Source organism: Nyctereutes procyonoides, unplaced genomic scaffold (assembly GCF_905146905.1).
Source record: "Nyctereutes procyonoides isolate TBG_1078 unplaced genomic scaffold, NYPRO_anot_genome, whole genome shotgun sequence".
In the NCBI taxonomy this organism is placed as follows: domain Eukaryota; kingdom Metazoa; phylum Chordata; class Mammalia; order Carnivora; family Canidae; genus Nyctereutes; species Nyctereutes procyonoides.
In genome coordinates, this window is record NW_026575133.1 from 40155747 (window position 1) to 40182606 (window position 26860).

Here is a 26860-nt window from a genome sequence, read left to right on the forward strand (position 1 = left end):
TCTCTCTCTCTGTGACTATCATAAATAAATAAATTAAAAAAAAAAAGTAGTTTGGGAAACTTGAAAATTGGTGAACCAACCCAAATTTTTAAAATGAGATTATTGTCTTTTTCTTTTCTGATTATCAGTCATACTTGTTTATTATAGGAATTTGGGCTATGTAGAAATGGATTAAGACAAAATTTAAACCCCTCATTATCCTTTATCCCATTGTTATTAACATTCCAGCATATCTCCTACTGGTGTTTTTAGTTTGTATACATACATAATCACACACATGGGCATGAGTGTGTGTGTGTGTGGTAACAATTATGTTACTAGTGTCACTGAGAACTAGGACTTCAAGAGAGACACATAACATGGGTGTAGTTGAGTAGAGCCTGTACTCCTGAATTTGAATCAGAAGAGGCAGAATGAACTTGGTGTTTGTTTTTAAAAATTTTTTTCTAGCTATGTCCCCTGAAACAGGCATAGTGACCAACCCGGTGGGAGTGAGCACCCCAGCACCCAGATTGTGGTTGCTAAATACCATTTCCTATTAGGAGGAATCAGGGCTTCTTGGAGTAGCGGCTGGTTCCGTATCCAGGTCAGGAACATGTCAGGTGAGCCTGGAGCATCTTGTCCTGACAGAAGCAGTAAAGCCAGCAGAGATCTGGGATCTGCAGAGAAACTCAGGAGCCAACTTAAGAGGCTCCTGCTGGTCACAGATGAGATAGTTTGAACCTTTGTAGGAAGAGTAATAAAACTGACTAGTAAGCATGCATACTTAAAATCCATGAGTTCGTAAGTGATCCTAAAAAGACATCTTCCTTGTTAATGCAGAGTGGATCCTAGGGAACCTTCATGAGGAGAAGGGTCGATCATTTATCGTGTTTTTCTTTTGGAAAGTATACCACAGGGTAAACAAATAGATAATGAGGGGTTTTTTTATAGACATATCTCAGCTAATAAATAACATGAAGAAAGAATTTTAGATTATCACAGTTTTTTCACTCCTAATGAATTAATGGGTCTAAACAATTAACCTGAAAGACCACGAACAACCCAAGAAGAGTAACACTGAGACATTATAGAAGTTCAAAATGCTTTTCTTGGCCATAAAACAAACAAACCCGGAAGTGGACCTGAGCTTCTAGATCTGTACTCTCTGAGAAGTACAGGAGAGCGGGATGCGTTACCGCAGCAGGGGACCACCATCCACGCAGAAGGGACTTAGGAGGAGCAGGTACAGCATGTGTACTTTATCTGGCTCTTGACACAAACCAGGAAAACTTTAGTAACAGTGTAAGAAAACTAAGGGAATGTGGGGGCGCCCGGCTGGCTCAGTGGGTGGAGCTTGCAACTCTTGATCTCAGGGTTGAGTTCAAGCCCCTACGTTTGGGCATAAAGATTACTTAAAAAAAAAAAAGGTGAATGTGGATACCAACTGGGCATTTGTTATTAAGGAGTTCTTAAGTTTTTCAGATGTCGTAATTGTTTTAAGCTTATGTTTTTTAAAAGAATTTTTATTTTTTTGAAATGAATACTAAATATTAATAAGTAACATGTTAGCTGACACTCTTGCATCAAAGACCCTGGGAGGCGAGACAGGAGGTCGGTGGGAGTGCTGACGGGCAGGATGGGTCACAGCAGTCACTGAGATCGATCAGGTGATGGTACCGGACAGTTCACGTGTACCACCCTCTGCATGGTCCGAAACTGGCCATGACAAAACATTTTTAAAATGATTTTTTTTAGTTTTAATTTTTTTTTTTAACTTTCTGTTACCTGATGTAAATATTTTCCTAGCTTTTCACTTGGCTTTGAGCTTTCTGGTGCTCTTCAATTTCAAAGAAAGGAGGGCGCAGAACTTAGCAGAGGAGCGGCATGTCTGGCTGCCGTTCTGCTTCTCTCTCAAACCCACAGCAGGCAGACTCGCTCTGCTCCACGTTGCTGTGTCCGGTGAGCGGTTCCCGGTTGTCCTCTTCCCACCCTCCGTGGCATCCGACGCAATCGATGCCTCTCTGTGCCTTAAAATGCTTTGGTCACTCGCCTCAGGAAGACCACGGCTCTTCCCAGTGTCCTCTTCCCTCACAGGCCCGGCCCTCCGCAATTTGCTCTGTGCTCTCCTCTCTCCCTTGTGAGCACCCCAGGGCTCCCTTCTTAGACGGGACCTCGCCCCGGCCTTCTGTGCTTGCGTGTCCAGCTGCCACCCGGTTGTCTGATACCCCCCCCCCCCCCCCCCCCCGTGTACCCTCTTCCTCCCTCGCACGCACCTCTCATTTCCCTCTTCGTCAGTCCGTCGTGGAAGCGCTATGTTCCTGCTTGCTCGGACCAGGACACCTTAGGGTCATCCTTGATTGTTTTCTGTGTCTCATATCAGGTTTTCAGAAAATCCTTTTGGTTCTACCATCAAGGTCCATGTAGGATCTGCCCACAGCTCATTCTCGCTGCTGCTTCACCCTGGTCACCTCTCATCTGGATTATTCCAGCAGCTTCCCAACTGATCTTTTTCTTTCCAGCCTGGCATTTCCCAGGGTCTATTCTTACAGAGACGTCGAGTGGTCCTTTCCCTGCTCTCACAGCCCTGCCCTGCTTCGCCGTCTCTGAGCCCCAGCCAGAGGGCCCGAGTCCGAGAGCTCACTCCACTGGGCCCCCGTGGCCTCCATGCACTTCCTCCCTAGAACACAGCTGAGGTGAATGCCCAACTGTTCGTTTTTCTTAAATCATAGAAGTTGTCTATGGTTGCAGCCTTTCTCCCTTTCCCTGTGTTTTAATATTTTGTACTCATTGCCATCCTTTCCTAAAGGATCTTTAGGTATATTTTAAAGTCTTTTTTTATTTTTAATCATGCAACTATGGACTTATTTTTTAAACTCCAGGGAAGGGGTGTAGCTAAAAATCCTCCTTGGTCACCAGCCTACCCTAGTCTCTCAGCCAGATTGGGGTGGCGTGACCTGACCACACCTGTGAGTGTGTGTCCTTCCAGAGCTTTCATGAGGGGGATGTGTCTATGGGTACAAATGAGGAGCTTGCCTCATTCGTATGGGATCACACTGCATGTATTATACTAGAACTTTGTTTCACCTCAAATATTTGAAAGATCCTTTAAGATTAGTATGTAATCTATTATCCTTTAATTGTTTTAAGACTGTTCATAGTTAAGCTCCCCTGCTAATGGATATTCTGATCCTTTGTTCTTTTTCTTCTTCCAAGCAGTACAGTAGTGCTCTTCCCTACTCTTGTTTCCTTCTGGGCTAGTGTAGTAATTCAAGTTTTATTTACTCTTTTGCCATAGATTTATAGGTAGGCAAAAGAATAGGTCTTCCCCTCAGGAAGTTGGGAGTTTCTGATTTTTATTATTGTTATTTAAGTTTCTGTTAATCGTGTCTCACTTGTTGCACTGTGCCATGGGGTTGCTGTCTGCACAGATCTTTCCTCGGGTGTTTATACATGACCAGTTGTATCTCTTGGCTGCTACATATAGGCTAATCCCTTTTATAGGATTTAGAGTGTAATGTGTATCTCTGAAATCAGCCTAATCAGTCCTATCCAGTCAGAACTACACTGTTGGCCCTGACAAGCAGAAAGTCATGCTGCAGACTTGGAAGTGGATGAGCCAAGTCTAAGTCTCGGATGCAAACACCAGAAACTTCTTTTCCCCCCTCCTGGGTTGGCCCCACCCACCTCTTGGGAGGCAGAGCTTCTTTAAATCATTTTCTTAATTGGGTCCATTTTTATCACTTCAGGAATTATTAAACATAATAAGACAAATAGGTCCAGAGTCCAAAAGGGGCGTCTGTCCCAATACTGTGACTCAGAAGCGGAGAACTAATGAACTAACGAACGTGGTCTTTCTTTCTTTTCTTTCTTTTCTTTCTTTCCTTCTTTCCTTCCTTCCTTCTTTCTTTTTCTTTTCAACAGTGTTTACAGCTCATGCTGGGGAAGTCTGGCCTACCGGGTAAGTTACAGACCATGACGATGCCATCTTACCTCTGACCTTACAATAAAGCATCTGTAAACCTAAGGAAAGCTCTTCAAATGTTTTTTCCTCCAGGTCTGTCAGTTACGCCTCTCACTTCTGCACGTACATAGGGAATTCTCTTGGTTCTTTACCAGCTAACAGCTAGTTATGGGTTAGCTGCTGTGAGTACAGAGAACCTAGACAGAGTCCAGCACGGGCACAGAAAGGGCAGTGCTAAGACATATGGCCTCCCAAACTACACAGGCCCTGTGCGGATTTTTTTCTTTTAAACCTCATTGAGAATTTCAGCGCTTTGTGTTTTGTGCCAGTATTTTTGTGGTGTACATTAGGGAATGTAATATGGCCAGAAAAAAAATCCAAGTTATCTTAGAAGTAGCTCCCCGGGTGGGATCAGGTGAGTGGGCCCCCAGGGGTGTCATGCCGCTCTCATTAGAGGCATTGGCTGTCCTCAGACTTCGCTGAGGTGGAACCTGTGGCTCCATTAGCCAGAAGGGAGGTTAGAGGCCTGGCAGGCAGGGCTTTTCTAGGAGCTGACAGGCCTCCTGTGCAGGGGTCAGCACCCATCCCCATCTCATGGATGACGAAGACAGGCTGAGGATGGTTACGGGTTTACCCAGAGTCCTACAGCGAGTAGCTAAGTCTCTCGTTTCAGAACCCGCCTTTTTCCTTCCACGCTGTGCTTTGAAGGAATGGTGTTCACGTCTGACTTATTGGTGGGGTTTGGTGGTTTTGTGTTTTTGTTTTTTTTAATACGCTTAGAGGGGCGCATGTTTGGCTCAGTCAATTAAGTGTCTGCCCTGGGCTCAGGTCATGATCTTGGGGTCCTGGGATCGAGTGCCAAGTCAGGCCTCCTGCTCAGCGGAGAGTCTGCTTCTCCCTCTGCCCCTCCCCCCCGATTTGTGTTCTCTCTCTCTCTCAAATCAATCAATCTTTTAAAAACACACTCTTAGATTAAGTTAAATATTAATACAGTTCTTAATGTACTTAAAACTAGAACTAATGGCAAGAGAGAGTCTACAAAGAACAGTATTCTAAAGGCTCAAAACCTGTGGCCTGTGCAGGTTCAGTATTAGAACTGTGTTTACTCCTTCGGCTGTAGCTTCTCTTTGTGGGTGGGGTGGCTGTTTTATAAGACATTGCTTTTTTTTTTTTTTTTTTTTTTTTTTTTACTTTTTTTAATAACCAGAATTCCCAACTTTCACTCTGTTCAGCTTCCCTCTCTTCAAAAAACTTCCCATTTCATCAGTAAAGCAAGCAAATTGAGAGAAATCTAATCAAAGACTATTTAACATTCATAAATGTTCATTTATACCAAATTCATTAAAATGCTATTTCAAAAACACTGTTTTTTGTTAGATTAACTGATAATTGGATAGGAACAGTTTAGTTGTACATGTTATCAGTTGCTAAGAGATATTAGCATATACTTTCAACTAAGACCATGAGATAAAACAACTTCATGATGATTTTATTTTTTTTAAAGATTTTAGTTATTCATGAGAGACACAGAGAAAGAGAGAGAGGCAGAGACACAGGCAGAGGGAGAAGCGGGCTCCACGCAGGTCCTGGGACTCCAAGATCATGCCCTGGGCGGAGGCAGATGCTAAAGTGCTGAGCCACCTGGGCTGCCCTCATAATGATTTTAGAAGGGGTTTTATACCTATATGTACAAATATCTGTACTCCTGTGGGATGTGTGTGCACATGTAAATAATAAAGGTAGAACATAAATATTGTGTAATAGCAAGTGTTATTTGTTTGCAGGTGTGCAGATCTTGGTGGACTAGAGGGGAAATTAACCACATTGGAGGAACCATTTCATTTTTTTTTCATGCTTGGAAGAGAGAATTTACTTTAAAAATTAGTTAAAAGTTATTTGATCAAATCCCACTTGATATTTGTTCATCCAAAAGGGTCATTACTGACCAACTCTTTAATACATTCTTAATTTTTTTTCATCCTGATTTTAATTCCTTCACAGGAGACAGGTGGCATTTACGAAAAATGGATTGGTGTTATGAAGCTGGAGAGCCTTTATGTGAAGAGGTAAGATTACTTTTATACATTCTGTTCTTAGAAATGATTGTGTTTATTTTGTGTCTCATATGGGATACCCACCCCACTTGTGAATAAATTCTAGAGAAAACTTTAATGTTTTTTAGGATACAAAAATCTGTGCATGGTCTACTTCCACTTCCTTACTGTACGTCTTTGAAAAAGTCAGAGGGAAAGTCTCTGCCTGGTGGGAACGTTTCTAACATCTGTGTTAAGTCTTCTTGACTTATGGGGCACCTGGGTGGCTCAGCGGTTGAGCATCTGCCTTCAGCCCAGGGTGTGATCCCGGGGTCCCGGGATCGAGTCCCACATCGGGCTCCCTGTATGGAGCCTGCTTCTCCCTCTGCCTGTGTCTCTGCCTCTCTCTCTCTGTCTCTCAAGAATAAATAAATAAAGTCTTTAAAAAAAAAAAAAAAGTCTTCTTGACTTAAGAAAGTATGTCCCTAGAAATAGTTCCTCACGAGGAGGCAGAGAACCTCAGAGAACAAAAGACCTTTGGACCAGGGAAAGAATGTGGAAATATACTCTGAATTTTGAAACCAATATTTTAATCTCCATTTCTCTGTGAGTTAATGATGGCAGAGTTCATCTTCCCAGCCCATCACGTAGGCTCTGATTGAAACTGCATCTTAGATCCAATGAAACTCTTCGGGTCGCCTTAGGAGCCATTTTACCCCAGGACAGTCGGAATCTGGTTAAGCATCTTATTGATTCAGATAGCGTCAGACCTGCTGGTCCACACCCATGGCCTTAGAAGTCCCAAGAGGAAGCCCATTGAGAAGGCTTCCCTCAACCTTTCTACGTCTGCCAGCCAGTAGTAGCCCGTGGCATTGAGCCTCAGCCGAAAGCTGGTCTGGGCGGGTGGCCTGGGGCCTTCTCCCAGAATGTTCTGCTGTATGGGGCTGAGAGAGTCGGCGCAGAGAGGCGGCCTGAGTCTTGGCCAGGACTCTGACTGCCCGGGTAGGAAGTAGACCGCAGACAACCCACAGGACATACGGTTTGGAGGTCAGAGAGTGTAGAGTCAGGTCATACGGCTTCTGTGTCTTCTCCATTAATTCCCGAATCAGTATCAGACAATTCACCTCAAAGCACACTTATTACCCTCAGGACTTCCTACCCTCTTTGCAGATACTCTCTGTTTCCCGGCCTGGTGTTTGCAGCTCGCAGTGCTGCTTCCCCTGCTCACCGGCGGCCTGCGTGTTTGCTCTCGTCTTTTCTCTTTTTTGGCCTCTTTCCTAAATTAAACCAACTGGCCTCCCCAAGTCAGGTGCCCCCCGACTTCAGTATACGGTGCGTGGAGCAGCCAGACTGGTCTTCAAAAACCTCTTCTCAGAAAAATTGAGTGGCTTTTGTTCAAAGCAGCTAAAAATTCCTTTATTTCTCGTTCACAGCCTTCCCATCTGTGACCCCCGTCTGACTGGCACTCTAGTCTGTCTCGTCTCCTTCCCCTTATTCCGGATTTGACCTTAACCCTGCTCTTCGTGAGAACTCCTTCCCTGTTGCCTCTAGCTTTCCAAATGCGACATTTCATCCTCTGAGGCTCAGTCCTGCGTTTCTCAGCCCATCCGTCTCCCTCTCCCCAGAGCCTTTATGATACTCCCAGTTCATACCCCATAATTCAAACCAGAATGAGATACCAGTATTTTAGTTTACTTCCTGTCTCCCCGAGACCTGCTTTATTGTTTGTTTCTTTCTTTCTCGAAAGGAAATAGAGGTATAAGATTTAAAGAAAAGGTCCAGGGTCTGTTTGCTCCTGTCAGAAGTCATAAAGGAATTTCTGTTTCCCCAGGATGCAACCCTGAGAGAACTTATGATATGTTCTGGAGATACTTTACTTTTAATTGAAGGAAAACTTCCTCCTCCGGTAAGATTTTGCTTCTGAATTGAGTTTCTGTAAATAACAGTTATTGCTTTCTGATGACAAAGATGATATATTGTCATTGTGGGGAAGTACAGCCAGGCGTGAAGAGGGTGCCAGGACCTGGGGTAAGTGGTCTAATCAGACAGCTGCCGTCTTTTAGGTCTTTGTAGATTTCCTTCTGATAAAATCAGTTGTGTGCACCATATTGTTTCCTACTTTTCTTATTTCATTTTTTAACCTGATTTGCAGAATCCAAAACCAATCATCGTATCCAGTGTGCGACTTACCACAGTTTAATTCACATACTCCCAGTTTGAAATTTAAATTTTTTGTTCTTATACATGATACTTAAATACAGATCCTCCTCAAGACTTCCGTAGTCAAAATTAATAGGTCAGAAGGTATGACCATTTCAAAGACTAGATGCTGATCCTGTATTGCCACGTTGTTTTCCCAGGAAGCCGCACCAGACCAATAGCCCTATCAGCTGCCTATGAGAGCACTCACTTTACTGCTCTTAAATAAACTCTGTGGGCTACCACTTCTTAAGACCATTATGTATTTATTAGGTTTTTTTCAATGTGGACAAACGTAAAGATGAAAGTCTAAAAAATGACCCCAGATTCCAGCACTTAGATTAACCATTGGCTTATGATTTGGAAATTCAAAAGACATGGCAGGCTATAAAATGAAAAAAGTTTTTCCCATTTTTTTCTCTCTAAAGAGTCACAATTAACTTTCCCTTGTATATCCTCCCAAGAAAACAATTAGTCCTGTTTGTACAGGATGTTAGTGCAGAATGTATTTTTTTTAATTTTTTTTTTTTTTTATTTACTCATGATAGTCACACAGAGAGAGAGAGGCAGAGACACAGGCAGAGGGAGAATCAGGCTCCATGCACCGGGAGCCCGACGTGGGATTCGATCCCGGGTCTCCAGGATCGCGCCCTGGGCCAAAGGCAGGCGCTAAACCGCTGCGCCACCCAGGGATCCCCGTTAGTGCAGAATGTAAATGTGTGCATATCCCTTTGAAAGTTTACCTAAAGGGCATCGTAGTCCATATGTTCTTTTATACTTGTTGGCTGTTTATTTTTATTCACTTAATATATCTTGATCTCATATCTGCACACAAAGGCCTCATATTCTTTTATATCACTTTATAGAATTGTATTTTATTCCATGATCCTTCAAGTTAACTTTTTAATTGGTAATATTTATAATACAAAATTTTAAGTGTATAAAAAGCTGGGTCAGGAAAAGTAAGTATCCCTCCTGCCCTCCGGCCACTCAGTGTCCTCCCGCTATAAGCAGCCACTTTCCACTATACCCTTCCACAAGTATATACTTTTTAATGCACATGTATACATGGTTGTACATATACACATTTTTTCTATACAGAGAAGATCAGATGCTAGACATCCTATTCTCACTTTTTTCATTAATATTTTATTCCCATATGTATATTATGTTAGAACACATATAGCTCTTTGATTCTATTTGATGGTTATTGAATATTCCATTGTGTGGAGGTACCGTGATTTATCCAACTAGTCTCCTCAAGGATTTAGATGGTTTCCAGCCTTTTGTTGATACAAATAATACTGCAAAAAATACATGTGTGCCATTTTGCACGTATATATCCTAGAACTGAAATCACTTTGTCAGAAGTTGTGGCCTACATAATATAACCCGTCTTCTAAAGAGGGGCCTTGAGGTTGGTTCATCGTCTTGGCTACCATAAACCGTGTGCATCTGTGGCTGTGGGTGTAGGGGGGCTAGTCGGTCAGGTTTATTTCATGTAGTTTGTGTATAGGAATCCAACTTAGAGCAATGGCTTCTTCTTTATAAAGTTCTGTTAGGAATTTTAATGTGTGAAAACCGCTTCTCACTGGCGCATTGTGCTAGAGGTGCCCTTACCAGGCCTGAAAATATCGTGTTTTGATATTTTGTTTATATTTTTCATTGATTGTCATAAGATACTACAACTAAGTATATTGACTAAGCTCCTTCTAAGCAAAGAACACGGAGTCCTAGTCAATCCCAAAGGCTAACTTTTATAACCTTAAACTTTTGGTTGTAAAAACAATAAATAGGGGCACCGGGTGGCTCAGTGAGTGAAACGTCTGCCTCCAGTTCAGGTTATGATCTTGGAGTCCCGGGATCGAGTCCTGCATCGGGCTCCCTGCAGGGAGCCTGCTTCTCCCTCTGCCTGTGTCTCTGCCTCTCCCTGTGTCTCATGAATAAATAAATAAAATCTTTAAAAAAATAAATAGCTATAGTGTATGGCAGTTAATAAGTCTAAAAAGAAAAATAACTTCAGGAACATTTGTTGTAACGAAGCTCTTTCTCCGTGTGGAAGTAGAAATTCACTTACTCCGTGTACCTCACAGTGGTTAGAAGTGCTCTCTTCTTCAGGGTTTCCTGAAGGTGCCCCTCTGGTGGTACCAGCCTGGGGATTCCCCGGATCACTGGAAGAATCATCAGGACCAGAGGAACGGTGCCCCTTCTCCAGGTGGGGTCTGGAGAGCTGCTGCCACCCAAGGTGAGGACAGAACAGAATTGTAGCAGCCACCATGTCCTAAGGGGAGTAGAATGACCGCCTTTGCTCTGAGAGGCAAATGAAGCACGTATCTGAAACGTAAGGTTGAAATCAAAACCTGTTCATTCCATAAGAGCAGCCCCTATTTTCCTCCAGGGCTCTGTAAGCTCTGTTGAGGGCTGTCTCTGTCTTTATTATTACACAACATACTAGAGTTTTTACATGTCATCTTGCAAGATCCCCGTGCGGCGTGCCCCACTTCCCATGATGGACTCGGAGACCGAGCCCTCCGTGCATCGCAGGGGCTCCACTGAGGCAGGCCCGAGAGGCGGGCTGCAGTCCACACTGTGTGCCCCCCTCTCTCCACCACCACGACCCCAGGGCCTGCAGCCTGTGGGCTGCTTCACCTCGTCTCTGACTTCTGAGGAGATACACAGCATACAGACCTACTGTTTGACTCTCGGTTTCCTCCTCCACATTCAGATCCACACACATACACCTCAGGATGAGCAAGAAGTCTCTAGCAGTGAGTCTGAATTACCATTTGTAAAAAGTAGATTTTCACTTCATTATAAAAAAAACACAAAGTAATTTACTTTGTAACTAAATAGAACTCTTCGTATATTTTTCCCATTTATTATGTTTTACTTAACTATTCAGCTATATCTAGCTTTTAGGTAAGAGAACATTTTGTTTTCACCTTTTAGTCAGTAACCATCTGCTGGCCATTTAGTGTGTGGCAGCCACTGTCCCAGGCACTGGGAGAGAAATAAGATAGATGGGCTGCCCTCTCTGGAAAAGAACACTGTTTTGGGGGAGACAGATTAGGAAAACTATACGTGCACACCTACACAGGAAAACAGCTAAAAGACTAACATGCTGGGATAAGTGTTAGGAGAGAAAGAAACAAGAGGGTAAAATAAAGAGCCAGGAGAGAGTCCTAGAGAGTCCTACCAGCATAGTCCTCTCTGGGGAAGGAGAAAATGTGAAGAGTATTCTGGGCGGAGAGCACAAGCGTGCAACTCCTCGAACCCACTACAGTGAGAAACCAGCGCATCGTGCCCATGGCGTGCTGCCTGCCTGCTGACGTGCCAGGCATGGCTTCCTCCCCTCTGAGGTCACAAGGGACCCAATTTGAGGAACTCACGCCCCCAGTTTCTCGCATGGAGCTCTATAATTTATGACCCGGTATGTATTTCAGAAATAGAAAGGAGATAGAAAGTTCCTTCCTGACATCTGGCTCTGTTCGTGTAGGTGCTCCTGGTGACCTGCACGGGGAGGTGTCCCTCCGCTACTTGGGGGACCTTGAGATCTCAGAAGAGGCCACCGTGGCAGAGCTGAAGTCCCAGGTCAGACTTCTTCGTGTGGCGCATGGTAGTGGTGGCCTGGCTTCTTCCAGTGAGATATTAATACCTTCTTCTATTTCCTTTCCCTCACTTACAGTCTGTTCTGATAAGGCATGTGTTACATGCCATGTTCGGTGGTAAGTACCCACCAGGCACCCCCGCGCCCGGCTCCGACGGCGCTGGTGTTTGTTTCTGCCACTTGCCCTGTGGCTTTCATGTCTCCCCACTCTGACGGGCATGCTGTGTGCTTTCATTTGAATTGATCCTCAGTGACTTGCAGCTTATGTTCATTTTGATTTCTTAGGGAAACATGATTTATTGAAACATCTGTCAAGCATTCACTCTACCCCTTTATTTACATCGTTTTTGTCCCATTGTGATCCATGTGTTAAATGTTGTCAGGGTGCTCCGAGGTGGGATGTGTAACTAGATGCTGTATCCTTTTCTTACCTATTAACATTCATAAAGCGAGTGTTGGGTCCAGGTGGAAAGGCTGGGTTGAGTAGAACACGAAACGCTTAGGCATCTTCACTGTTGCCGGGCATCCCTTCATCCTCCTAAAGGAAAAACTTCGGGACGCGCAACAGAAGTACCAGCCATCCATACTGGATTTTCCTGTGTGCACTCAGCGTTTGGGGAAAAAAGCAGCAAATGGTCTTATTGCCATGAAAACGAGAGACTTTTTTTTTTTCTTGGATTGGATTGACAAATAGAAAATTGCTGTTTTCATATCTAAAACAGCTAGTGTTCATTTTTCATATTACAACCCAAATCTATAAATATCTGCCCTGCAGAATTAGTACGGAAGGTTAGGCCTAGCATTTGCATCCACAGATTCTGGAACATTTCAAATAAAGTTCTTTCACTGACAGAGCAAACTTTGAAGAATTAGCGCTCAAGAAAGCAGAAGGTGAACCCCTGGTTTCATGAGTGCTCTTGCGAATTATACTCACAGAAATTAACTTCTGAGTTTCACTTTCTGAAACATGATTTAAAAGGAGCTTTGGCTCATCGGCAGATTCACTTATCCCTCAAGCTGGCTTCCCTAGAGAGGAAGACAGAAGTGACTGGACTGACGTCACTGGGGAGATGCCCCGGGCTTGCCCTCCTCGACGTGCTCTTCCCTCCGGTGTCACTGTGTAGGCCCACTGCCTTCCTACAGCAGCGTGTCTGCTAACAGTACTTGTTCAAACCATTGGAGAACTATTTCTTTTCTAGGCCATGACCTTGTCCTCCTCCTCGGGGTTTGTCATCCCGTCCCCAGCCTTCCTCAGAGCCTGGACCGTGGAGAGGAAGCGCCTGGGCAGGCTTTTACGAATCAACCGGCAGCAGCTCAGGTGGGTCCCTCGTCGGGAGCCTGGTCTTCTCCTCCTCCTCCTCCTCCTCCTCCTCCTCCTCCTCCTCCACCACCACCACCACCACCACCACCGTCTTCCCTCTCCTCCTCCTCCACCGCCGCCCGCCACCACTACCACCACCACCGCTGGGCCGTGAGCGCCGGGGCAGGTCAGACAGCATGTTGTCAGCTGGGTGGCACTTCCAGTCAGAAACTCTGCGACTTTGTCTGTATTCAGCATAAAGGCAGCTCCACGTGTTTTTATGCTTCAGACACCATGAACAGAATTTTGAGCTTTTCTTCAAGCTTTAACTAAGATCTAATTGACATACAACCCTCCGTAAGTCTGAAATGATTGCCACCTTGGCACTGGCCAGCACCAACACCCGCAGCGCGTCACATCATCACTGTTTCTTTTTCGTGGTAAGAACATTGAAGATCTAGCCTCTTAGCAACTTTCAAATCTGTGGTACGGTATTGTTGTTAACTGTACGCACTGTGCTGGACTTCAGAGGCGCCAGACTTACCTTAAAACTGGAAGTTTGGCCTCTCTGACCAGCAGCTCCTCTTTCCCTCCACCTCGCAGCCTCACCATCGCAGCCACGATTGTACTCTCTCTTTCTGTGAGTCTGGATATTTTAGATTCCATGGGTAGTGCTACCTCACAGGATTGGTCCTTCACTGTCACATTTCACTGTTAGCATCATACCCTCATGGTCATCCACGTTGTCACAAGTGACAGGATGTCCTCCTTTCTCGTGGCTGAATGATACTCTGTTGCATACATATGGGGACGCCTCCCTGACGTCCATCCATCCATCCACAGGCCCCTGGCTTGTTGCCGTGCCTTGGCTGCTGTGAACATGGGAGTGTAGATGTCTCTTGAGGTTCTGTTTTCATTTCCTTCGGATACAGACCCAGAAATGCTAGATCATGCTGTTAGTTCTATTTTTAATTTTTTGAGGAACTTCCAAAAAATTGGCTTCACCAATTTACATCTCCACCAGCAGTGCACAAGGGTTCCCCTTTCCTCCACGTCCCCGCCAGCACTGATTGCGTCTTTTTGATGCTAGCCATTCTGACGTGTGGAACAAGGTATCTTACTGCGGGTGTGGTTTGCACTTTCTTGATGATGAGTAAGGGTCAGCACCTTCTCAGGTACCTGGTGACCATCTGTAGATCTTTGGAAAAATGTCAGTTCCTCTGCCCTTTCTTGATTGTGGACTGTTTGGGGTTTTTTTGCTCTTGAGCTAGATGGGTTCTTTATTAATCCTCTATCACATGCATGATTTGCAGATTTATTCACCCATTTCATTGGTCATTTTTTCATTTCATTTTTCATTTCATTAATGGTTTCCTTTGCTATACAAGATCTTTTTAATATGATATAGTCTCACTTGCTTATTTTTGCTTTTGTCTTTCCCTTTGGTATCAAATCCAAAAAAAGTCATTGCCAAGGACAGTGTCAGGGAGCTTATTATATACCTCCTGTGTTCTCTAGGAGTTTTGTAGTTTGGGGCCTTATGGTCAAGGCTTTAATCTGTTTGAATTGATTTTGGGGTACGGTAGAAGGTAGCTGTCCAGCTTCATTCTGTTGCACATGGCTGACCAGTTTTCCAGCACCATCTATGGAAAAGACTGTCCTTTTCCCTTGTGTGCTCCTTCATTATAAATCCCTTGGGTTTATTTCTGAGGTCCATTGATCTTTGTGTCGGTTTTTATGCCAATACCATAGTTTTTGTTTTAAGATTCAAATTATTTATTCATGAAAGACACAGAGAGAGGCAGAGACACAGGCAGAGGGAGAAGCAGGCTCCCCTCAGGGATCCTAATGGGGGACTCAATCCTGGGACCCCAGAGCCGAAGGCAGACGCTCAACCACCCGGGTGTCCCTGCCATACTGTTTTGAATACTAGAGTCTGAAATCAAGAAGGGGGATGCCTCCAAGTTTGTTCTACTTTCTCAAGGTTGCTGTGGCTCTTTGGGAGCTTTTGTGGTTCCATACAAATTTTAGGATTGGTTTTGTACTTCAGTGAAAGATGTTGAAGTTTTGATAGAGATTACACAGAATCCGTAGCTCACTGTGGGTAACATAGACATTCTGACAGCATTCTTCCAGTTCCTGAACATGGAATATCTGTCACTTCTTTGTGTCTTCAGTTTCTTTCATCAGTGTCTTACAGTGTATAGATCTTCACCTCCTGTGTTAAGTTTATTTCTGCGTATTTTATCCTTTTTGATGGTCTTGTCAGTGGGACTGTTTTCTTAATTTGTCTTCCTGATAGTTCACTGTTAGTGTATAAAAACATCAAGCGATTTTTGTATCTTGATTTCGTATCCTGCAACTTCACCGAATTGATTTATTCTCACAGTTATTTGGTGTTTAGGGTTTTCTACATATAATGGCACGTCACCTATAGGGAGAGGCAGTTTTACCTCCTTTCTGATTTGATGCCTCTTATTTTCTTTTCCTTGTCTGATTGCTCTGGGTAGGGCTTCCAGTACCACACGGAGTGAGAGTGGGCATCCTTTTCTCCTTGATGGTGGGGGACATGAGCTGCCAGCTACTCATGTGTGGCCTTTACTGGGTTGAGTTAGGTTTCTTATCAACCCACTTTTTTGAGCAGAGTTATCATGAAAGGATGTAGAATTTTGTCATTTTTCCTTCATCTACTGAGATGATGATTTGATTTTTTATCCTTCACTTTGTTAGTGTATCACATTGACTGATTTGCAAGTATTGGTCCAGCCTCACATCCCTGGAATAGATCCTACTTGATGGTGTAAGATTCTTTTAATGTACATATTTTGCATTTTTTGCCTCTGTTCAGCAGGGATGTTGGTCTGAACTTTTGTAGTATCCTCGTCTGGTTTTAGTATTGGGGTGATACTGGCCTTGTAATAGCTCTTCTGCTTTCTGGAAGAGCTGGAGGAGAATAATTATTAAATCTTGAAATCTTTGTTAGAATTTACCAGTAAAGCCATCTGGTCCTGGACTTTTCTTTTTTGGGAGATGTTTGATTATTTACTCCATTCCCTTATGAGTAATTGATCTGTTCAGATTCTCTGTTTATGATTTAATGCATCCCGAGGTCTATACATATCAGCTCGTCCAGCTTGTTGGCATCCCCTTGTTCCTACTAGGTCTCTCAAATACTGAGTGTTCTTACTCTGTGTAATTTTTTGCTTAAGAAAAAAAGCTTAGAATGTTTCCCCCCAAAAAAATCTTTAAAAATTAAAAAATATATCACTCAGTGTTATTTTTTTTCTTTTATCAGGGACTACAAACTGGGACGGAAAACTGAGATCTGCTTAGAGCCCCTTCAGGAAGAAGAAAACTTGGGGTAAGTCATCCTGTCCCATGTACATGTCTCTTCATGGTGGCTAATTTCCTGAAAACCTAACGGTGGGATCAGTAGTAAAGGGTTTTTCCCCACTGCTTGAGTAGCATGGCAACTTAAACCAGATTGTGTCCTACAGGTGTGTTTGCATGCCTAGTGTCTGGAACTTGGAACTCATTTTGCCATGAAAACAGTGAGTCACAGATGCATATTGAATCCCTAACGATCTCAAAGTGTAAGCAGGACGCTCATTCCCAGCCCTATCAGTTGTCAGACTGACTTGCACAGCACCTGTCACTGCCCCCCTTCGCCTACTTTTTCATCCTCACCCCACCTGACGTAGTAGATACTTACTGAATTGTGTGTTACTTGTCTCCTACAACAGGTGTAAGTTTTGGGAGAACAAGTACTTTGGTCACTGCTCTGTCCCCAGTACCTAGAACAGTGCCTGTATCCTAATCGATAATTCATTAGTGACTAAAGAAACACCCCACAGGGGTCTGTAATCAAAACTTCCTGGTTCTGTTTTCATTATAAGAAAATCTTTTCTAGGGATCCCTGGGTGGCGCAGCGGTTTGGCGCCTGCCTTTGGCCCAGGGCGCGATCCTGGAGACCCGGGATCGAATCCCACGTCGGGCTCCCGGTGCATGGAGCCTGCTTCTCCCTCTGCCTGTGTCTCTGCCTCTCTCTCATTCTATGTGACTATCATAAATAAATAAAAATTTAAAAAAAAAATAAAAAAAAAAAAAAAAGAAAATCTTTTCTAAGACCTCCTGTGAGTATCACCAGCAGTAGGGTTGGTGATCGTCTTCCCGAGGAGAATACCATTCCTGCTGCCATCCTGCTGCGTAGTAACGGGAGCTCCCCCTCAGCTGTGTCTACCCTTCATGCACCCCACCCCCACTGCTTTTATAAAAGTGCATTCTTACTGCAAACCGTAATACCAAGCGTGGTGTCCCGGAGGGGGATTTCTGGGTCAAATGGTATGAACGTTTTAAACGTCTTACAGCAGTTAAATTCCTTTCCAGGCAAGTTATGCCAGTTTTTGGTCCCACAAGCAGTGGTGATGAGTATTACTTCACCCTCAAACCAACATTGAATATTTTCATTGTTTAAACGTTTGCTAAATTGATCGCGGAGAAATGGTTATCTTGTCTCATTTGCTTCGGTGCTTTGATTGCTAGTAAGATTGGGCATTTTTCTCAAAGTCGTTTTTTTTCCCCCCAAAGTCTTATCATTTACAAGCCCTTTGCCTTTTGTGGGTGTGTGAATTCATTCATATATTGGGCAGGTTTTAGCAATGGGGTCTTAGGAAAAGTCTGATTTGTGAGAGCTCTTTCTTAAATACCGACACGGGCCCTTGGCACATTTGTTGTGAGTGGCGTCCATGTGACCGTGCTGGGCACCAGGTGGCCTGTCCCAGCGGTTGCGTCCCTGACCAGCCTCCAGGGCTCTCCCCTCTCCTCAGAGAGCCCTGTCACTCCTTGGCATCCACGCCTGCCAAGAGGTTCCGTCTCCTGTCCAACTGGGCCTGCCCTCTCCCTGCACCTCCAGGTCCTTTGCTCCCATAGCGTCACCTTTCTTTTTGGTAAAAGCTCCCATACAACCAAAATCATCTGGTGCGGTCACAGGGCCTCACTGGCCTAGACACGGTTTCCCTCCCCCCACCTTCCGGCGGGCTCCACATCTGACTTTCTCCCCCGCCCCCTCCCAGCGCTCAGCCCCTGCTTCTCCGGCTGCCCCACTGCGACTTCACGCGCCTGTAGAGGAGCTTTTCCTGCCAACCTCTGGTTCTGAAATCAGCCCCTCCCGGGGCGCAGCTGCAGCCCTTGTCACACTGCCCCCGGAAGACGACACTGGGGCCCAGGATGGGAGAAAATCAAAGTAGAGAAGAGGACTAGAGGGTTTGGGGATCAGTCTGTCCTCCTAAAAACCAGAAGAGAGGAGGGGAAGCCTTGCCCATCACGCTTCGCCATGGTTCCTGCGAACTTCTCATTCTTCTTATTTGTTTTCCGGTGCAGCCCTCAGGACGTGGTACTGAGGACACGGATGCGCCTCCCGGGTGAGAGGGCGTACGCGCCGTGCGTGGACTTGGTGTGGGACACCGCCCGAGGCTGGACTGCTGGCTCCCTGAGACAACGAGTTGCCCACTTCTGCTCTCTTCCCGTGGAGAAAATTGAAATTGCCAAGTACTTCCCCGAAAAGTTTGAGTGGCTTCCGATATCTAGCTGGGTAAAGTTCCAGGGCTTTCCCGGAGAGACTGGGCCTTCCTGGTGTAGTAAATAGGTTAACTGCTGTTTTTCACAGATAGGGAACTTAGTAAGAATTTGAGTTTTCTGTATTCAGGATGCTTGATTTTTCTATAGAACCAGCAATTTACCAAGAGGAAAAAGAAGAAAAAGCAAGATAATTTGCAGGGGGCGCCTTATTACTTGAAAGATGGAGACACTATTGGTATTAAGGTAAGTTATTTATCAGCAAATTTACCACTTTAGTAAAACACCGGGATCAATGATTTTTTTTTTTGTAAGATTTTATTTATTCATAAGAGACAGAGGCAGAGACACAGGGAGAAGTGGGCTCCCTGCAGGGAGCCTGATGTGGGAGCAGATCCTGGGATCACACCCGGAGCCCAAGTTAGACACTCAGCTGCTGAGCCACCCAGGTGTCCCAGGAGCAGTGATTTTTATAGAGAAATTGTATCAGATCTTCAAGGCTCTGAGAATCCTATGATGATCCTCTCTTACATACATTGGAAAATAGGAGGGAAGGCCAGGCCACTTATATCATGAGGCCAGAAGGACCTTAGTATCAAAACCTTAATCCTGGGTTGGATTTGCGTGAAAATGCTTCTGAAGTTTTATCATTAAGTGCATTGCTGCAGGTTTGGAATAGGTTCCTGCATCAGGGGGAGATGTTTCCTTCCATTCCTAGTCCTTGTGAGCAATGTCCTATTAAATTCCCACTGTTTCTGCGCCTGTTGAATAATCTGGTGTCGGGCAGCCCGGGTGGCTCAGCAGTTTTAGCATTTGCCTTTGGCCCAGGGTGTGATCCTGGAGTCTCAGGATCAAGTCCCATGTCAGGCTCCCTGCATGGAGCCTGCTTCTCCCTCTCTCTCTCTCTGTCTCTCATGAATAAATAATAATCTTAAAAAAAAAAAAAAAGAATAATCTGGTATCAGTAAATGACAGAGCTATCCTCACCTGCCCTAGACAAATTTACTTTATCACAAAGTGATATTTTAAGAATAACATTAATCCTTGATTTAAGAATTTATTTGTGGATATCAAAATAAGGATTAAATTGCTAATCAATATTTTCACATCAAGGAATAAGCATTCCCTTAACCACCACTTCCGCTCAGCATTGTGCTAACCAGGGTGGTATGAGCCTCCTTCTCCCCAAAGTTGAGAGAGAAATAAAGGAACTTCTAAAATGAAAGCATAAAACCATTCTTCATATGCAGTTCACCTAAAGGAAGATTCAAGAGACCTGGTAAGAGAGTTCAGAGGTTACAGGATCAGAATACAACTACAAGATACCTAGGAATACATCCAGCAAAGAGATTTACAAGACCTTTCCAGAGAATATTCCCAAAATACTGAGTGGTATTAAAGCTTCAGTTAGATACAGAGCAACGTCGTGCTCTTGGAAGGAAGCCTCACACGAAAGACCAGGAAACAAACATAAAAATTCACATGGAGAAGCAACGGGCAGGGAGGAGATTTTTAAACACCATGATGGGCGCTCCCTGGCCTGGTGCCAAGAGCGACCGGGCAGCTGTGTCAGCAGAGTAGCTTCAGGGGGGGCGGATGGATGTCACGCCAGGAAACTTGACGGGTACTCGAGGCGACATTAAAAATGGATTATTCAGTAAACGGTGCTGGGGAAACTGGTTATTCGTGTAGGGGAAATTAGTTTCCAAGTTTATGTGCGCCTCAGGCCCCAGGAAGTCTGCATCCAGTCTGCCCACACCGTGTACATCAATATGAAAACTTAAAGGTGAAAGGCAGTGATTTCCAGCCTTCAGATTTCAGAGGTCCTTCTTAAACAAAAAGCACAGACCGTAAAAGGATGGTAAACGTGACCGCATTAGGAGTAAACACGTGGTTCGTCAGAGGAAGGGATACCAAGTGTAAAGACAAGCCACAAACTCACAAGGATGGTCACCGGGTGTAGGTGTGGTCCTTACATCAGTGCCAGGAGGACCCCCTGATGGGAGGCGGGCCAAGACGAACACCCCGTCAGTTCTCAGGAGAAAAGTGGGGAGCCGGGAAGCAGGGGCCTGTGGGGGAGCAGTGGCTGGCACTGCCACCCCCCCACCCCGCGGCCCTGGACACCATGTGGTGATGGTGATGGCGCTTGTGTGCAGCAGTGCTTGCGACTTTGCTCCTGGACAGCGCCTGGCACAGCTCGTGCGTTCACGTGAGGGGGTGTGCAGAATGTTCGCTGAAGGACTGGTTGTAACAGCGTAAACTGCAAAGGACAGTGACCCTCAGGAAGAGGACAGATGAAAAAAAGTGTGGATATGGTGGCGTAGAGCACAGCAGTGAATACACCGGAGCTCCGTGGGTCAACGTGGAAAACGGTCACAGTGGTCATCACCGGGAATGTGAAGCCCGTAAAATGCTGTGGATCAGTCGGTCACACACCTGGGGAGCCGTCCAGTCAGAGGGAAAGCGGGAACAATGTCTGGGGACATTGTCTCCAGCGGGCTGAGGGCCAGCGACTGAATCTGTGTTTTCCTTGAAAAATGATCCAAATATGGTCAGAGCTTACGACGGTTAACCGCTGGCTGGCGCTGAGCACTTTTCTTCTCCACCAGCACCATCCACGCGTGCATCGAGCTCTGGTTTTCCCAGGACAAGGGTAGGAGCAGGTGCCGCCTTGGGATGAGCCGGTCACGTCACTGGGGCACCTGGGCCCCCAGCCACTCGCCGGCAGCCCTGAGGACGTGGCTGTCGGCCCTGTTACCCCTGTATTTCCTCTTTGTAGCGTTTGACAGTTTTTGAAAAAGCCCATCACGCACGCTCGCTGGAATCCCACGTGTCCGCTTGCTGGAGTAGAGAGCCGCACGTTTCTTACAGTTTTCTCCCCCGAGAGCAGCGTGTAGACCGAGCAGGACCCTCCTGCGGCTCCTCGCTGACCACCGTGGTCCTCAAGGGCGATGGCGGCGCTGGTTACCTCTCCCCGATGCCTGGCGGTGGTGAGGGGCCGGGGGGCGCTCACCGAGGCAGCCCGAGGCCCCGCTCTGACCCCTTCTCCTGTAGCGCTGCTCGGGGTCAGCGACCGGATCAGTCGCGCTCACCGAGGCAGCCCGGGGCGGCCAGGGTTCGGGTTCGGGGGAATGACCCGCTGCGACCCCCGGGGCACCGTCGGGGCAGGGGGGCAGCCTGGGTCGGCAGAGCTGCGCCCACAGCATCCGGGGAAGGGAGCTGAGGGGCCAGGCGCACGGCGTCCCCGGGCTCGCTGGCAGCCGAGGAGGCAGCGGGTGGACGCGGCGACGGGCTCGGACAGCGGCTGCGCTCCCAGGGGCAGGGGCAGGGGCAGCTCCGCGGGGCCCGGGCGCGGGGCATCCGGGCCGGGCCCCCCTCAGTCGTTTGGCTCGAGCCTCTTCAGTGGAGGCGAACCCCCTGGTCGTTATCTTGAAACGCAGAACGTCCTGCTGGAGGACGACGGGGACTTCAGTACCGACGCGGACGACCTGGGGAGAGGGACGCCGAGGCGGCCGAGCAGGTATGGTGCGGCCGGGGCTCCCCCGCGAGCCGCGCTGGGCCCCCGATCGATCGGGGCTCCGGGGGCAGGGCCTGCCCCGGGGCCGCCTCCCTGCCCCCTCCGCCCCTCGCTGGGTCTTCCCCCAGGCCTCGGTCACCCCAACAGGTGAGCACGGTGAGCACGCGGCGGGCTCCGCAGGGCCCCGCAGGGCCCCGCAGGGCCCCGCACCTGCCCCTCCTCCCTCCTCTCCCCTGGCCGCGGGCCTCCTGCCCCTACCACGATCTACTGGAACATTCCACCTCCCCCTGTACCCACACCCCCTGCAGGCCACACGGGGCGCCTCCGCCCTCCTTACCTGCCCCCCCATCTTAGTCCTCAGCTCCTGGCTGAGGGGGCCGGTGGTGCTCCCTGATGCCCCTGCCGGCGCGGCCCCTCCGCCCCTCTGCTGCGGCGGTCGCGTCCCTCACCCGCGCCCAGCAGCAGCGACGAGGCGCCGGACACGGAGGCGCCGTCCGTGCACGTGCCGTTAGGTCCCAGGGCCCCGGGCTCGCTCCTGGGGCGCAGCCGGATAAACGCCGACCCGGGGTTTCCGCTCAGATCATGATCTCGGGGTCGTGAGATCAAATACCAGGGCGGCCCGCTCAGCCTGGGGGCCCTGCCGGCGACCCTAACCATGCCCCCCTGCCCCCCCCCCCCCCCGCGCTCTCAAAACATCACCCTGCGGGGAGACGCGGCCACCGGCAGGTTGGAGGGTCCCCGGGTCAGGCCTGCCGCGGGGACTGCGGGGCCGCCGGGGCCGGCGGTGTAGACTGAGGTCCTCCGACTCCGCAGTCTGGGAGTCCGTGTGCCGAGGGCACGCACGTCCCCGGGGCCTGCCGGCTGCGGCCGTGACCGCCCCCGTGTCTCCCGCAGCCAAGACGCCCTTCGGGAGCCGAGCCGCGACCTGGGCTGCAGGGCCACGACGCCCGGCCGGCCGCGCGCACCAGAAGCTTCTCTTTGCATCCACGTGCGGAGCTTCAGGTAGCGCCTGCGCCCGGCGGGACCCAGCAGGGCCGCGCCTCCTGCCCCGCGCCCTGGACGCCGCGGGTCGGGTCGTGTCGTGTCGTGCCGCGGCCGCAGCAGGGGCCTCGCTCGGAGCCCGCCCCCGCCCCGCCCCCCCCCCGGAAGGACGTCGAGGGCCGCGCCGCAGACCCGTCCGCCAAGCCGCCCGCTGAGGCCCCGGACGCTCACGCCCCGAGCCCGAGCGGGTCCGAAGCAGGATTCCCGGGACCGCAGGCGCCCCCCCCCCCCCTCCCGCAGATGAGGCTGCGGAGCAGGAAGCAGGAAGCCGGGCGGGCGGGCGGCGAGGCCGGGGCGGGGCAGGGGCCGGGCTCTCCGGGGCGAGGCGGAGGCCGCCCCCTTCCTGCGCCCTAAGGGCCGGAGCCGCTAACCTGACAACCGGGAGGTTTGCTTTGGAGAAACCGGAGGCCTCCGGGGAAGAGACCCGCGGGGGGGGGGGGCTCCCCGGGGGGGCCTCCCCGAGCCTGCGGGCCCCGCTCCCCTGCGCTGAAGCGCGCTTCGCCTGCTCAGTAAACGTTTATGTTGAGAAATCCCTGTCCGGGTGATCCGGGGCTGCCCCGCAAGTCACACGGAGCTTCCTTAGACGGGGGTGGGGGGTGGATTGTTCTGGAAGGAACTGCAAGTGGTGGGGTTTTCTTTCCTCCAGGGAAAGAGGAGGCGGTTGCATTACAGCAAACAGGGCTTCCCTGGGATATTTTTCGGGGGGTGGGGGGGGCGTGCACGAGAATTTCCTGATGACCCAGAGTCACGGGGCAGCCCCGAGGGACCCGGGAAGGCCGGCGGCCCCCCTCCCCCCCCCGCCCGCAACGGCGCCTCGTCCCCACGCACCGCGGGTCAGCAGCAGGCACCGCGGGCTTCCTGGGGGGTTCGAGCCCCGCCCCGGCAAAGGGCTCCCAGGGGGCGGAGGGCTCTGGCTCCCCACGGTCACCCCATCTCCCTCTGCACCCCCCTCGCACCCCTACGGCACCCACTCCCCGCGGTCGCCCCATCTCCCTCTGCACCCCCCCCCCGCACCCCGACGGCACCCACTCCCGGCGGTCGCCCCATCTCCCTCTGCACCCCCCCCCACTTACCCCATGAGCGCAGCCACTCACCACGGTCGCCCTGTGTCGCGGGCTGCAGAGCATGGCAGCCAGGGGACTGAAGCCAGGCCCTCAGGGGGCTCCACGCACCCCAGGGGGGAGGGTACCGCCGGCTGTGGCCCAGGAGAGCTCCAGCACATCGCCCCTACACCTCAGCACCTCTGCCCCACAAAGGGGGCTCTGAGGGACGGGGTCCACCGCCAAGAGGGCGTCCCAGCTCAGCAGCCAGTGCCTGAAAGACAGATGTCGTCAGGGCAGCCTGGTGGCTCAGCGGTTTAGCACCGCCCTTGACCCAGGGCGTGATCCTGGAGACCCGGGATCGAGTCCCACGTCGAGCTGCCTGCATGGAGCCTGCTTCTCTCTATGCCTCTCTCTCTCTCCCTGTGTTTCTCATGAATAAATAAAATCTTAAAAAAAAAAAAAAGAGCCATCGTGCACGGGCTGGGCTGGCAGGTCACAGCACCCCCCCCCGCCCCTGGGTGAGCAGCTCCTCCGTCCAGGCCCACCGTGGAGCTCTCGGACCGCGGCTTCCCAGAGGCCTCCAGCACCAACACCTGCCCCACAGGTGCACTGCTCTTCTGCCCTGAAGTGTTCTTTGTGCCGGCTCACCCCCCCCCCCCGGGGGTCCTGGCCTCTTTCTTCGGCCTCACACCTGTGTAATACGTAGAACTCGTGACTCCATTTGCTTTAGCTCTTGCCTTCCCAAATACAAAATTTTCTGGAAGGTTTGCTACGAGGATTAGGGTCAACTCAGAGACAAGACACATGTAGTTCTCACTCATAAAAGAAGTGTGGTGGGAGGAGGCGGGGAGGTGTCAGGAAAATTCGTGGAGACCACAGAGATGCCAAGGAGTGGGCTTCTGTCTCTGCCACCCTGACTACATGCCTGCATTCTCCCTGCCACCCCATGGCCCAGGCTGGCTCCTGGAGCGCCACCCATCACGTCCACCCTCCTCGCTAGCAGCAGGAGGAAAAAGAAAGGTATCCCCATGTTTTAAAGGAAACTTTCTGAAAATCTCAGTTAATGCTTATGTTCCTTTGTCCAAAAGCTGGTGGCATCCCTAAGGTTGACCGCAGAGGCCACTGGAGGATGTGGTCACATTTGCAGGGGACTTGCTTGGGCAGGCCGCCTTGCCCATGTGATGTGGGGATCTACAAGGGAGCAGGAGACAGAAGCCTCATGTTCACAGGCCTCAGGCGGTGGCCTCCACAAACGCCAGTCTGAGCCTCTAACGTTCCAAAGCAGACCGTGCAGCGGAGGCTGGGCCTCGGGTAAGCAGAGGCCGTGGGCACAAAACTGGAAGGTGCCCCAAAACCTCAGCCATCAAGACAGATCAGTTTTGAATGATAGCTTTTTTTAGAAATGAAAATCAATGCAGAAAAATCCACGATGAATGAAATTCTAAGATTTTTAAACACGGGATCGGTACAAGTTAAGAAGTCCTGCCCGCCCAGGGGTTCTGCGTCTGGCTCCTGAGTTCGGCTCCAGTCACGGTCTCGGGGTCGTGAGATGGGGCCGCGCTGGGCATGGGACCTGAGGCTCCCTCGCTCTCCCTTTGCCCCCCCCCCCCCCCACACACACACACGCTCTTAAAAAGCCCCGGCAGCCTAGAGACGATCTTTGGGAAGAAACCTCAGTCCTCCCCGCACCCGGTGCTCAGGCCTGCGGGTGCCCCCAGCAAGCCCCGGGCGCTGGGCTCGGGGCCACGATGCCCGCGTGTTGGTCCAGGCCCGATTCTCTCACCTGTCGTGTGGGTGGAGCTTGGTGGCAGGCCCGGGACACAGGACAGGTCTGGTCCCACCTTTGCCCCATTCTGTGTGCCGTGCGGCCAGCCGGGAACCTCTCAGCCTGTTCCTCGTCTGTGGGATGCAGGGCTGTTAGGAGCGATGACGGCGCTCACACGGCGAAGCACGCGGGCCGGCGGCAGGGCAGGGCATGCTGCGAGTGTGTGTGAGCATCAGAGTCCTGCACGGCCCGCTCCTGTCACTGCCTGGCACAGTCGTGGGCTTGTCACGCAGTTCTGGACGAGACGTGACCAGGGAAGTCAGCAGCACCCAGGGCTCCTGAAGAGATTCCTTTTATTTTAGAAAGAAACACAGAAGAACCACCACGTGCTCACACACACCTTACCCTGGGCTTGGGTGACACGTGGGTGTGATGGGAGTGGTGGCCGCCACCTTGTACCATGAAGCGTGATCCCGGGTAAGCCGGTGGGGGCAGGGGGGAGCACACCACAGTAGGACTGGGGGTGAACGAGGAGGGCGGGACGGAGAGCTGCAGGGGCACCCAACACGTGCAAGGCCCACGCAGCACTCTGGCCCCCCGGCCCTCCCCGCGGACAACGGGGAGATGACAGAGGGACCTTGAGCTCGGAGAGCTCCTGGCCTACAGCGTCGTGGGGCAGATGTGGGAGGATGAGAGGCCCTGCCCCCTGCCCCTCCCTCAGCAGGCGGTGCAGGCTGCGTGGGATGGAGTCTGACCCCCTGCCCCCGCCCCCCCCCGCCCCCCGCGGCCCGACCTCCTTGCTGAGTCTTTAATTCAGCAGACCGGAAGCCTGCGCCCT

At 49.6% G+C, this 26860-nt stretch overlaps 1 protein-coding gene across 4 annotated transcripts in view; it reads left to right on the top strand.

The window, feature by feature from the left end:
- The window catches only part of USP40 (ubiquitin specific peptidase 40), an 80209-nt gene extending 55509 nt beyond the window's left edge, over positions 1–24700 (top strand). For 2 of the 4 annotated variants that reach the window (XM_055346377.1, XM_055346381.1), the window contains 10 exons: positions 3904–3940; positions 5945–6009; positions 7808–7882; positions 10294–10420; positions 11672–11766; positions 12982–13100; positions 16378–16443; positions 18462–18672; positions 18807–18902; positions 22097–24700. In XM_055346377.1, the coding sequence (XP_055202352.1) occupies positions 3904–3940; positions 5945–6009; positions 7808–7882; positions 10294–10420; positions 11672–11766; positions 12982–13100; positions 16378–16443; positions 18462–18672; positions 18807–18902; positions 22097–22324 (1119 nt within the window). In that variant the 3' untranslated portion in view covers positions 22325–24700. The other 2 variants (XM_055346378.1, XM_055346379.1) reach the window with 2 other exon arrangements.
- Positions 24701–26860: the final 2160 nt, after the last annotated feature.